The 13785-nt window shown below is 46.9% G+C and overlaps 3 protein-coding genes across 4 annotated transcripts in view; 1 reads left to right on the plus strand and 2 right to left on the minus strand.

Annotated features, from left to right (window-relative positions):
* Positions 1-13785, plus strand: part of LOC139254096 (zinc finger protein 229-like) — a 97547-nt gene that overhangs the window by 68993 nt on the left and 14769 nt on the right. The window lies entirely within an intron of this gene.
* The window catches only part of LOC139254094 (zinc finger protein 432-like), a 157446-nt gene that overhangs the window by 31399 nt on the left and 112262 nt on the right, over positions 1-13785 (minus strand). The window lies entirely within an intron of this gene.
* On the minus strand, positions 1152-8858 carry LOC139254091 (zinc finger protein 229-like). Its single transcript, XM_070873634.1, has 2 exons — positions 8613-8858; positions 1152-3019 (listed from the first exon to the last, which is right to left on the minus strand). The coding sequence occupies exon 2, from the start codon at positions 2708-2710 to the stop codon at positions 1475-1477; it is 1236 nt and encodes a 411-aa protein (XP_070729735.1). The 5' UTR covers positions 2711-3019; positions 8613-8858; the 3' UTR covers positions 1152-1474.

Consider the following 13785-nt stretch of genomic DNA (forward strand, 5'->3'; position numbering starts at 1 on the left):
TATATCAGTCATTGAAAGTTGGCATACAGGTACAGCAGGCAGTGAAGGAGGCAAATGGCATGTTGGCCTTCATAGCGAGAGGATTTAAGTATAGCAGTGAGGTCTTACTGCAGTTGTACAGGGCCTTGGTGAGGCCACACCTTGAATATTGTGTAGTTTTGGTCTCCTAATCTGAGGATGGACATTCTTGCTACTGTTGAGGGAGTGCAGCGAAGGTTCACCAGACTGATTCCTGGGATGGCAGGGCTGACATATGAAGAAAGACTGGATCGACTAGGCTTATATTCACTGCAATTTAGAAGAATGAGAGGGGATCTCATGGAAACATATAAAATTCTGACGGGATTGGACAGGTTAGATGCAGGAAGAATGTTCCGGATGTTCGGGAAGTCCAGAACCAGGGGTCACAGTCTAAGGATAAGGGATAAGCCAATTAAGACTGAGATGAGGAGAAACTTCTTCACTCAGAGAATTGTGAACCTGTGGAATTCTCTACCACAGAAAGTTGTTGAGGCCAGTTCGTTAGATATATTCAAAAGGGGGTTAGATGTGGCCCTTACAGCTAAAGGGATCAAGGGGTATGGGGAGAAAGCATTAAATGGTGGTGCAGGCTCGAAGGGCCGAATGGCCTACTCCTGCACATATTTTCTATGTTTCTGTGAGCGAGCAAAAATCTGGCAGTTGGACTATAATGTGGTAAAATGTCAGCTTATCCCCTTTGGTAGGAAAAAGAAAAAACAAAATTATTATTTAAATGAGGACTATTGCGAAATGCTGTTGTACAGATGGATCTGGGGATTCTTATACCTGAAACTCAAAAAGTTAGCGTGCAGGTAAAGCAAGTAATCAGGAAGGCAAATGGAATGCTGGCCTTTATTGCAAGGAGGATGGAGTATGAAAGTAGGGAAGTCCTGCTACACCTGTACAGGGCATTGGTAAGACCACACCTGGAGTACTGCGCATAGTTTTGGTCTGGACTTGTCTCTATTCCCGTGCCGAGGGGATTGCTACACCAGACGGGAGGAGCAACATTTAGGGACACGGATTCCCCACCAATTCCATTCCCTTTCTTTCTGGTGGATAATGGAGGGGCCACTGTGTGCAATGTGCAAGTCAGTAAGAATTGTCAGTAAGCTCTTTCTAATTGGACATTTTATTCAGTAGAAACTTTCACACACTATTGCAGATTTTGTACCAAAAATCAATTTAGGATTAAAGTAAAAGTTCATAATTTTATTGCAAACTAACTTTCTGTTGAGAGTTGCTGAATTAAGGGGAAAGATAACACACAGCGTTTCTTAAATGGACACTGCAGCCCCGAGAACACAATCAGCAATATATCGAGAATATTAAAGTCCAGCCCAGTTATAGGGTTATTAACATCAGCAGAAACAAACCCCAACTGTCAGAATGAACATGATTCAGTCGGGATGTGATTAACAGCAGCAATAACAGCAGATTCCAACCCCTGCAGTCACTTGTGAACTCGCTGGTGTCTCAGCAGGTGGGATGACCGAGTGAATCGCTTCCCACACTCAGAGCAGGTGAATGGCCTCTCCCCAGTGTGAACTCGCTGGTGTTTCACCAGGTTGGATGAACAAGTGAATCCCTTCCCACACTCAGAGCAGGTGAATGGCCTCTCCCCAGTGTGAACTCGCTGGTGTGTCAGCAGGGTGGATGACCGAGTGAATCGCTTCCCACACTCAGAGCAGGTGAATGACCTCTCTCCAGTGTGAACTCGCTGGTGTGTCAGCAGGTGGGATGACCGAGTGAATCGCTTCCCACACTCAGAGCAGGTGAATGGCCTCTCCCCAGTGTGAACTCGCTGGTGTTTCACCAGGTTGGATGAACAAGTGAATCCCTTCCCACACTCAGAGCAGGTGAATGGCCTCTCCCCAGTGTGAACTCGCTGGTGTGTCAGCAGGGTGGATGACCGAGTGAATCGCTTCCCACACTCAGAGCAGGTGAATGACCTCTCTCCAGTGTGAACTCGCTGGTGTGTCAGCCGGTTGGATGACTGAGTAAATCCCTTCCCACACTCAGAGCAGGTGAACGGCCTCTCCCCAGTGTGAACTCGCTGGTGTTTCAGGAGGTCAGATGACCGAGTGAATCCCTTCCCACACTCAGAGCAGGTGAATGGCCTCTCCCCGGTGTGAACTCGCTGGTGTATCAGCAGTGTGGATGAAGTAACGAATCCCATCCCACACTCTGAGCACATGAACGGCCTCTCCCCAGTGTGAACTCGCTGGTGTGTCAGCAGGTGGGATGAACAAGTGAATCCCTTCCCACACTCAGAGCAGGTGAATGGCCTCTCCCCAGTGTGAACTCGCTGGTGTTTCAGCAGTTGGGATGAACAAGTGAATCCCTTCCCACACTCAGAGCAGGTGAATGGCCTCTCCCCAGTGTGAACTCGCTGGTGTATCCGCAGGTGGGATGACTGAGTAAATCCCTTCCCACACTCAGAGCAGGTGAACGGTCTCTCCCCGGAGTGAACTCGCCGGTGAGCTACAAGTTGGGATGACCCAGTGAATCCCTTCCCACACTCGGAGCAGGTGAACGGCCTCTCCCCAGTGTGACTGCGTCGATGAATTTCCAGCGTCGAAGGTGATCTGAATACCTTCCCACAGTCACCACATTTCCACGGTTTCTCCATGGTGCGGGTATCCTTGTGACTCTCCATGGTTGGACGATGGGTTGAAGCCTCGCCCATACACACAACTCGTTTACAGTTTCTTCGCGCTTTGAATGGTGCAATGTTTTTTCAGGCTGTGTAACTGGTTAAAGCTCTTTTCACAGGCAGTGCACTAGAACACTCTCACTCGGGTATGTGTGTGTCTCGGTGCTTTTCCAGTCACACTGATGTTTGAAATCTTTCCCAACAGACAGAACAGGCAAACATTTCTCCTTCCACTTTCAAAGGCCGATGATATTCAGGTCCTGATGAATCGATTGACTCCGTCAGATCTTGACGTGATGTTTGGTTTGTGTTTCCTGTCTGAAAATCTCCGCTTCTAATATTCTGTGAAAGGAGATAATAAAACTCATCGCTGTCAGTACAAGACAAAAATTCAGGATACACACATCTAGTTTCCATGGAACATTCTTTCCTCTCTTGTTCTTCCAAAGCTGTAAATCCCTGTCCCACACATTGTCCCTCCTGTTGTGCTGAAATCCAAACCATCGCACATTTCTAGACTGTTTCTCCTCCACTCCCAGTTTTCACCACCAATTCTGGCTGGGTTCAGTTCTACACTCACTGGTTCCCCTCCCTCTCCACCTCTGAAGGTGCTGACTATGGCTTGGCCCAGTTCCACATTCACTGGTTTCCCTCCCTCTCTTCCCCTAAAAGTGCTGACTCTGGCTTTGAGGAACAGGGTGAATGAAGGGGAACCAGTGGACGTGGTGTATTTGGACTTCCAGAAGGTAATTGATAAGGTGCCACATAAAAGGTTATCGCACAAGATAAAAGTTCACGGGGTTGGGGGTAATATATACGCATGGATAGAGGATTGGTTAACGAACAGAAAACAGAGAGTCGGGATAAATTCTCGGGTTGGCAATCAGTAACTAGTGGGGTGTTGCAGGAATCAGTGTTGGGCGCCCATCTATTTAAAATCTAGATTAATGAATTGGATGAAGGGACCGAGTGTAATGTAGCCAAGATGGGAGGAAATGCAATGTGCGAGGAGGACACAAAAAACCTGCAAAACGACATAGACAGGCTAAGTGAGTGGGCAAAAATTTGGCAGATGGAATATAATGCACATATAACATCACATAGTGCGCACAATGTCACACATCAGACGGTGCGCACAGTCACACATCACACAATGCGCACAGTCACACATCACATCGTGCACGTTGTTACACATCACACACCGCGCACATTGTCACACATCACACCGTGCACATTGTCACACATTACACCGTGCACATTGTCACACACCACACCGTGCACATTGTCACATCACACCGTGCACATTGTCACACATCACACGGTGCGCACACTGTCACACATCACACACCGGGCACATTGTCACACATCACACCGCGCACATTGTCACACATCACACCGCGCACATTGTCACACATCACACGGTGCGCACACTGTCACACATTACACACCGGGCACATTGTCACACATCACAATGTAACCCTACTTTTTAAAAAAGGAGGGAGAGAGAAAACAGGGAGTTATAGACCGGTCAGCCTGACATCGGTAGTGGGCAAAATGATGGAATCAATTATTAAAGATGTCATAGCAGCACATTTGGAAAGAGGTGACATGATAGGTCCAAGTCAGCATGGATTTGTGAAAGGGAAATCACGCTTGACAAATCTTCTGGAATTTTTTGAGGATGTTTCCAGTAGAGTGGACAAGGGAGAACCAGTTGATGTGGTATATTAGGACTTTCAGAAGGCTTTCGACAAGGTCCCACACAAGAGATTAATGTGCAAAGTTAAAGCACATGGGATTGGGGGTAGTGTGCTGACGTGGATTGAGAACTGGTTGGCAGACAGGAAGCAAAGAGTAGGAGTAAATGGGTACTTTTCAGAATGGCAGGCAGTGACTAGTGGGGTACCGCAAGGTTCTGTGCTGGGGCCCCAGCTGTTTACATTGTACATTAATGATTTAGACAAGGGGATTAAATGTAGTATCTCCAAATTTGCGGATGACACTAAGTTGGGTGGCAGTGTGAGCTGCGAGGAGGATGCTATGAGGCTGCAGAGTGACTTGGATAGGTTAGGTGAGTGGGCAAATGGATGGCAGATGAAGTATAATGTGGATAAATGTGAGTTTATCCATTTTGGTGGTAAAAACAGAGAGACAAACTATTATCTGAATGGTGACAGATTAGGAAAAGTGGAGGTGCAGCGAGACCTGGGTGTCATGGTACATCAGTCATTGAAGGTTGGCATGCAGGTACAGCAGGCGGTTAAGAACGCAAATGGCATGTTGGCCTTCATAGCGAGAGGATTTGAGTACAGGGGCAGGGAGGTGTTGTTGCAGTTGTACAGGGCCTTGGTGAGGCCACACCTGGAGTATTGTGTACAGTTCTGGTCTCCTAACTTGAGGAAGGACATTCTTGCTATTGAGGGAGTGCAGCGAAGTTTCACCAGACTGATTCCCGGGATGGCGGGACTGACCTATCAAGAAAGACTGGATCAACTGGGCTTGTATTCACTGGAGTTCAGAAGAATGAGAGGGGACCTCATAGAAACATTTAAAATTCTGACGGGGTTAGACAGGTTAGATGCAGGAAGAATGTTCCCAATGTTGGGGAAGTCCAGAATCAGAGGTCACAGTCTAAGGATAAGGGGTAAGCAATTTAGGACCGAGATGTGGAGGAACTTCTGCACCCAGAGAGTGGTGAACCTGTGGAATTCTCTACCACAGAAAGTTGTTGAGGCCAATTCACTAAATATATTCAAAAAGGAGTTAGATGAGGTCCTTACTACTAGGGGGATTAAGGGGTATGGCGAGAAAGCAGGAATGGGGTACTGAAGTTGCGTGTTCAGCCATGAACTCATTGAATGGTGGTGCAGGCTTGAATGGCCTACTCCTGCACATATTTTCTATATTTCTATGTTTCTATAATGTAGGAAAGTGTGAGGTTCTGCAGTTTGGCAGAAAAAAATTCGAAGAGCATGTTATTATTTAAATGGAGAAGAATTTGCAGTACACCGGGACCTGGGGAGTCCTGCTGCATGAAACACAAATGGTAAGTATGCAGGTACAGCAAGTGAACAGGAAGGCCAATGGAATCTTGAACTTTATTGCAAAGGGGATGGAGTATAAAAACAAGGAAGTCTTGCTACAGTTATACGGGGTATTGGTGAGGCCACACCTGGAATACTGCGTACAGTTTTGGTTTCCATATCTAAGAAAGGATATACTTGCTTTGGAGGCAGTTCAGAGAAGGTTCACAAGGTTGATTCCGGAGATGAGGGGGTTGACTTATGAGGGAAGGTTGAGTAGGTTGGGCCTCTACTCATTGGAATTCAGACGAATGAGAGGTGATCTTATTGAAACGTATAAGATTATGAGGGAGCTTGACAATGTGGATGCAGAGAGGGTGTTTCCACTGAGATGGGGAGACTTGAAGTAGAGGGCATAATCTTAGAATAAGGGGCCGCCCAGTTAAAACTGAGATGAGGAGGAATGTCTTCCCTCAAAGGGTTGTAAATCTGTGCAATTTGCTGCCTCAGAGAGCTGTGGAAGCTGGCTCATTGAATAAAGTTAAGACAGAGATAGACAATTTCTTAATCGATAAGGGAATAAGGGGTTAGGGTGAGCAGGCAGAGAAGTGGACCTGAGTCCATGATCGGCTCAACCATGATCGCATTAAATGGTGGAGCAGACTCGAGGGGCCGTATGCCCTACTCCTGCTATTATTTCTTATGTTCTTATGCTGACTCTGTCTGGGTTCAGTTCTACACTCACTGGTTCCCCTCCCTCCCCTCCCCTGATGGTGCTGACTCTGGCTGGGTTCAGTTCTACACTCACTGGTTCCCCAGCCTCTGCTTCCTTGATGGTGCAGACACTGGCTGGGTTCAGTTCTTCAATCACACGTTTCCCACCCTCTGCTCCCCTAAGGTGCTGACTGTGGCTGGATTCAGTTCTACACTCACTGGTTCCCCTCCCTACGCTCTCCTGAATGAGCTGGATCTGGCCGAGTTCAGTTCTGCACTCACTTGTTCCCCTCCCTCTCCCTCCCCTGATGGTGCTGACTCTGGCTGGGTTCAGTTCTACACTCACTGGTTCCCCTCCCTCTCCTCCCCTGAAGGTGCTGACTCTGGCTGGGTTCAGTTCTACACTCACTGGTTCCCCTCCCTCTCTTCCCCTGATGGTGCTGACTATGTCTGGGTTCAGTTCTGCACTCACTGATTCCCCTCCCTCTCCTCCCCTGAAGGTGCTGACTCTGGCTGGGTTCAGTTCTACACTCACTGGTTCCCCTCCCTCTCTTCCCCTGATGGTGCTGACTCTGGCTGGGTTCACACTGGTTCCCTTCCCTCTCCTCCCCTGAAGATGCTGACTCTGGCTGGGTTCAGTTCTACACTCTGGTTCCCCTCCCTTTCCTCCCCTGATGGTGCTGACTCTGGCTGGGTTCAGTTCTACACTCACTGATTCCCCTCCCTCTCCTCCCCTGATGGTGCTGACTGTGGTTAGGTTCAGTTCTGCACTCACTGGTTCCTCTCCCTCTCCTCTCCTGAATGAGCTTGATCTGGCAAGTTCAGTTCTACACTCACTTATTCTCCTCCCTCTCCCATCCTCTGGCTGAGTTTAATTCTACAATAACTGGTTTCCACTCAAGTGCTGGTTAACTTAGATCTGCTCCTGTGTAATGAGATAGGATTAATAAACAATCTCCGAATAAAGGAGTCCCTTGGAATGAGTGATCATAACATGGTTGAATTTCAAATTCAGATGGAGAGCGAGAAATTTGGATCTCAAACCAGCGTTCTAAGCTTAAATGACGGAGACTACATAGGTATGAGGGCAGATTGGGCAAAAGTGGACTGGAAAAATAGATTGAAGTGTAGGATGGTTAAAGTGTAGGGCCAAATTACAGCAAAATTCTAAAGGGGCAAAGTGTGTTCAAAAGACAAGCCTGAAGGCTCTGTGCCTCAATGCGAGGAGTATTCGGAATAAGGTGGACGAATTAACTGCACAGATAGCTGTAAACGGATATGATGTAATTGGCATCACGGAGACATGGCTCCAGGGTGACCAAGGCTGGGAACTCAACATCCAGGGGTATTCAACATTCAGGAAGGATAGATAGAATGGAAAAGGAGGTGGGGTGGCGTTGCTGGTTAAAGAGAAAATTAACGCAATAGTAAGGAAGGACATTAGCTTGGATGATGTGGAATCAGTATGGATGGAGCTATGGAATACCAAAGGGCAGAAACCGCTAGTGGGAGTTATGTAAAGAACACCAAACAGTAGTAGTGAGGTTGGGGACAGCATCAAACAAGAAATTAGGGATGCGTGCAATAAAGGTACAGCAGTTATCATGGGCGATTTTAATCTACATATTGATTGGGCTAACCAAACTGGTAGCAATGCGGTGGAGGAGGATTTCTTGGAGTCTTTTACGGATAGTTTTCTAGACCAATATGTCGAGGAACCAGCCAGAGGGCTGGCCATCCTAGACTGGGTGAGGTGTAATGAGAGAGAATTAATTAGCAATCTTGTTGTGCGCGGCCCCTTGGGGATGAGTGACCATAATATGGTAGAATTCTTTATTAAGATGGAGTGACACAATTAAGGTGAAGATAGGCACATTTTTGAGCGATAAGGGACTAAAGGGTTATGGGGAGCGGACGGGGAATTGGAGCCGAGTCCATGATCGGATCAGCCATGATCTTATTGAATGGGGAGCAGGCTCAAGGGGCCAAATGGCCTCCACCTGCTCCTATTTCTTATGTTCTAGAGTTTCCCCTCCACTCCCAGTTTTCACCACCGATTCTGGCTGCGTTCAGTTCTACACTCACTGGTTCCCCTCCCTCTCCTCCCCTGAAGGTGCTGGCTGGGTTCAATTCCAGACACTGACATCATTCACATTGTTCCTGCACCAAGATGGCCGCGCATGTGGTGTGCTACTCACTCAATATTGATGGAGGACCGTTGAACCTGACTTCCTATACAAAGATGGCCTCCGTTAGCCTGGGCCTGTGGCCGGGAGAAAGCCCCGAAGCTGCAACCGCTGATATTCCGGTTATTATTTCCGGCTTGCGGCGGGAACCGGTTGTTTATGAAGCATCCCGGGCTCCCTGGTGGTCCATTACTCCGCTCCTTCCCGCTGAAAAGGACACTTCTGAAGAGCCTTTCAAAAACATGCTGCCTCCGCCATTACCCGCACCGCGCCTGCTCCAAAGCCCACCCACCAGAACCTGCGCCTGCGCACTGAGCTCCTGCAATCTGAGCTGGAATTTAAAACCCTGTACAAATGTTGAATAAAGTATCTGTGTTTCAAACAGTGTTTCGAATATTTGATTGCTCCGTGATCACAGCGCAGGGAGGTATTGCTACAGTTGTACAGGGCCTTGGTGAGGCCACACCTGGAGTATTGTGCACAGTTTTGCTCTCCTAACTTGAGGAAGGACATTCTTGCTATTGAGGGAGTGCAGCGAAGGTTCACCAGACTGATTCCCGGGATGGCGGGACTGACATATCAAGAAAGGCTGGGGGATCAAGGGGTATGGCGAGAAAGCAGGAATGGGGTACTGAGGTTGCATGTTCAGCCATGAACTCATTGAATGGCGGTGCAGGCTCGAAGGGCCGAATGGCCGACTCCTGCATCTATTTTCTATGTTTCTATGTTTCTATGTTTCTACCAATTGATATTCCATTTTAGTGCTTTTTCTCAATCTAACTTATGTCACTTCTCACCTAGTTTGCCTTCTATCATATCAAACCCCAAACTTGTTCTGGTTGAGGTCCTATGAGACGATTTTAGGGAGCAAGGAGCTAAATTAAAAAGTAGGACCTCAAAGATAGTAATCTCAGGATTGCTACCAATGCCACGTGCTAGTCAGAGTAGGAAGCACAAGGTAGCTCAGATGAATATGTGGCTTGAGCAGTGGTGCAGAAGGGAGGGATTCAAATTTCTGGGATATTGGAACCAGTTCTGGGGAGGTGGGACCAGTACAATTGATCTGCACCTGGAAAGGACCGGAACCAATGTCCCAGGTGGAGTGTTTGCTAGTGCTGTTGGGGAGGGGTTAGACTAATATGGCAGGTGAGGCCTCACTAAGGCCCTGCACAACTGCAATAAGCCTCCCTGCTCCTATACTCAAATCCCCTAGCTATGAACGCCCACATACCATTTGCCTTCTTCACCACCTGCTGTACCTGCATGCCAACTTTCAATGACTGATGTACCATGATACCCAGGTCTCGTTGCATCTCCCCTTTCCTAATGTGCCGCCATTCAGATAATATTCTGCCTTCATGTTTTTTCCACCAAAGTGGATAAGCTCACATTTATCCACATTATACTGCATCTGCCATGAGTTTGCCCACTCACCTAACCTTTTAAAGTCACCCTGCAGCCTATTAGCGTCCTCCTCACAGCTCACACCACCACCCAGTTTAGTGTCATCTGCAAACTTGGAGATATTACACTCAATTACTTCATCTAAATCATTAATGTATATTGTAAATAGCTGGCATACCAACATTGAGTCCTGCGGCACCCCACTAGTCACTGCCTGCCATTCCGAAAAGGACTCATTTATCCCGATTCTCTCCTTCTTGTCTGCCAACCAGTTCTCTATCCATGCCAGTACATTACTCCCAATACCATTTGCTTTAATTTTGCACACCAATCTCTTGTGTGGGACCTTGTGAAAAGCCTTTTGAAAGTCCAAATACACCACATCCACTGGTTCTCCCTTGTCCACTTTACCAGTTACATCCTCAAAGAATTCTAGAAGATTTGTTAAGCATGATTTCCCTTTCATAAATCCATGCTGACTTGAACTGATCCTTTTACTGCTTTCCAAATGCGCTGTTATTTCATCTTTAATAATTTATTCCAACATTTTCGCCACTACTGATGTCAGGCTAACCGGTCTATAATTTCCCGTTTTCTCTCTCCCTCCTTTTTAAAAATGTGGTGTTACTTTAGCTACCCTCCAGTCCATAGGAACTGATCCAGAGTCGATAAACTGTTGGAAAATGATCACCAATGCATCCACTATTTCTAGGGCCACTTCCTTAAATAGCCTGGGATGCAGACTATCAAGCTCCGGGGATTTATCGGCCTTCAATCCCATCAATTTCCCTAACACAATTTCCCACTAATAAGGATTTCCTTCAGCTCCTCCTTCTCGCTTGACCCTTGGTGCGCGAGTATTTCCGGAAGGTTATTGGTGTCTTTCTTTGTGAAGACAGAACCAAAGTATCTGTTCAACTCGTCCGCCCTTTCTTTGTTCCCCATTATAAATTCACCAGAATCTGACTGCACGGGGCCTACGTTTGTCTTCACTAATCTTTTTCTCTTCACATATCTCTCGAAGCTTTTGCAGCCAGTTTTTATGTTCCCAGCAAGCTTCCTCTCAAACTCTATTTTCCAACTCCTAATGAAACCCTTTGTCCTCCTCTGTTGAATTATAAAATTCTCCCAGTCCTGGCATTTGCTGCTTTATCTGACCAGTTTATATGCCTCTTCCTTGGATTGAACACTATATTTAATTTCACTTGTTAGCCACGGTTGAGCCACTTTCCCCGTTTTATTTTTACTCCAGACAGGTATGTACAATTGTTGAAGTTCATCAATGTGATCTTTAAATGTTTGCCATTGCCAAGCCACCATCAACCCTTTAAGTATCATGCACCAGTCTATTCTAGCCTATTCATATCTCATACCATCGAAGTTACCTTTCATAGGAACAGAAGTAGGCCATCTAGCCCCTCGAGCCTGCTCCACCATTCAACAAGATCATGGCTGATCTGAACTCCCACTAGTATTTTCAGCCCTTTGGTATTCCGTATCTCCATCCATACTGATTCCACATCATCCAAGCTAATGTCCTTCCTTACTATTGCGTTAATTTACTCTTTAACCAGCAACGCCACCCCACCTCCTTTTCCATTCTGTCTATCCTTCCTGAATGTTGAATACCCCTGGATGTTGAGTTCCCAGCCTTGGTCACCTTGGAGCCATGTCTCCGTGATGCCAATTACATCATATCTGTCAACAGCTATCTGTGCAGTTAATTCGTCCACCTTATTCTGAATACTCCTCGCATTGAGGCACAGAGCCTTCAGGCTTGTCTTTTTAACACACTTTTCCCCTTTAGAATTTTGCTGTAATGTGGCCCTTTTTGCTTTTTGTCTTGGGTTTCTCTGCCCTCCACTTTTACTTTTCTTCTTTCTACTCCTGCATCCTACTCCATTCATCTACACTCACTGATTCCTGGTATTGTTGTTGATGTACAAAATTCTAAATAAATGACACTGCCCTCTAAACAGCAATTAATTACAATTGTTGACATTTACAATGTTTTTGCTTCAGCCCCTATTCTACTTCCCTCTGCCTCCCTGCATAGGTTCCCATCCCCGTAACCCATCCCCAAGAGCACTAGCAAACACTCCCCCAAGGACATTGGTTCCAGTCCTTCCCAGGTGCAGGTCAATTGTACTGGTCCCACCTCCCCCAGAACTGGTTCCAATATCCTAGGAATTTGAATCCCTCCCTTCTGCACCATTGCTCAAGCCACGTATTCATCTGGGTTATCCTGTGTTTCCTACTCTGACTAGCACGTGGCATTAGTAGCAATTCTGAGATTACTACCTTTGTGGTCCTACTTTTTAATTTAGCTCCTAGCTCCCTAAATTCGTCTCATAGGGCCTCAAACAGAACAAGTTTGGTGTTTGATATGATAGAAGGCAAACAAGGTGAGAAGCGACATAAGTTAGATTAAGAAAAAGCACTAAAATGGAACATCAATTGGTCTCCTGTGATCACGGAGCAATCAAATATTTGAAACACAGATAATTTATTCAAAATTTATGCAGGGTATTAATTTCCAGCTCAGATATAGGGGTTATTATGATCATCAGAAACGAACAAGAGCTGCCAGAATGAACATGGTTCAATACCCAATGCAATCACAGTAAATCCTGTTCTATTCACAAATGCAGCCTTTCTCCTCAGCCCATTTAAAACTGAGATGAGGAGGAATTTCTTTTCTCAGAGGGTTGTAAATCTGTGGAATTCTCTGCCCCAGAGAGCAGTGGCGGCTGGTTCATTGAATATATTTAAGGCGGAGATAGACAGATTTTTGAGCGATAAGGGAGTAAAGGGCTCTGGGGAGCCTGGGAAGTGGAGCTGACTCTATGATCAGATCAGCTATGATCTTATTGAATGGGGAGCAGGCTCGGGAGGCCGGAGGGCCGACTCCTGCTCCTATTTCTTATGGTCTTATGTACCCAGCATACCGCGCGGGGAAGAATGTGCTGCACCCAGACTACGGGAGCTCAGTGCGCAGGCGCGGGTCCTGGCGGTAGGTGTGGGGCCTTAGGAGCATGCGCGGTGCGGGTAATGGCGAAGGCAACACGTTTTGGACAGGCTGTTGAGAAGTGTCCTTTTCAGCGGGACGGAGCGGAGTAATGAACCAGCGGAGAGCCGGAGAGGCTTCATAAACAACCGGTGCCCGCCGCAAGCCCGGAATAATAACCGGAATATCGTCGGTTGCAGCTTCGGGGCTTTCTCCCGGTCACAGGCCCAGGTTAACGGCGGCCATGTTTGTGTAGGAAGTCAGGTTCAACGGTCCGCCATCGATATTCAGTGAGTAGCACAGCACATGCGCAGCCATGTTGGTGCAGGAACAAAGTGAATGATGTCAGTGTCTGGAACTGAACCCAGCCAGAGTCAGCACCTTCAGGGGAGGAGAACCAGTGAGTGGGGAACTCAACGCAGCCAGAATCGGTGGTGAAAACTGGGAGTGGAGGGGAAACTCTTGAACATAAGAAAAAGGAGCATTTGAAACCCTTGAGTCTGCTCCCCATTCAATAAGATCATGGCTGATCCGATCATGGACTCGGCTCCAATTCCCCATCTGCTCCACATAACCCTCTACTCCCTTATCGCTCAAAAATGTGTCATTCTCCATCTTAATAAAGAATTCTACCATATTATGCTCAATCTTCCCCAACGGGCCTCGCACAACAAGATTGCTAATTAGTCCTCTCTCATTACACATCATTCAGTCTCGGATGGCCAGCCCTCTGGTTGGTTCCTCGACATATTGGTCTAGAAAACCATCTGTAAA

Source organism: Pristiophorus japonicus, unplaced genomic scaffold (genome assembly GCF_044704955.1).
Source record: "Pristiophorus japonicus isolate sPriJap1 unplaced genomic scaffold, sPriJap1.hap1 HAP1_SCAFFOLD_534, whole genome shotgun sequence".
Lineage (NCBI taxonomy): Eukaryota > Metazoa > Chordata > Chondrichthyes > Pristiophoridae > Pristiophorus > Pristiophorus japonicus.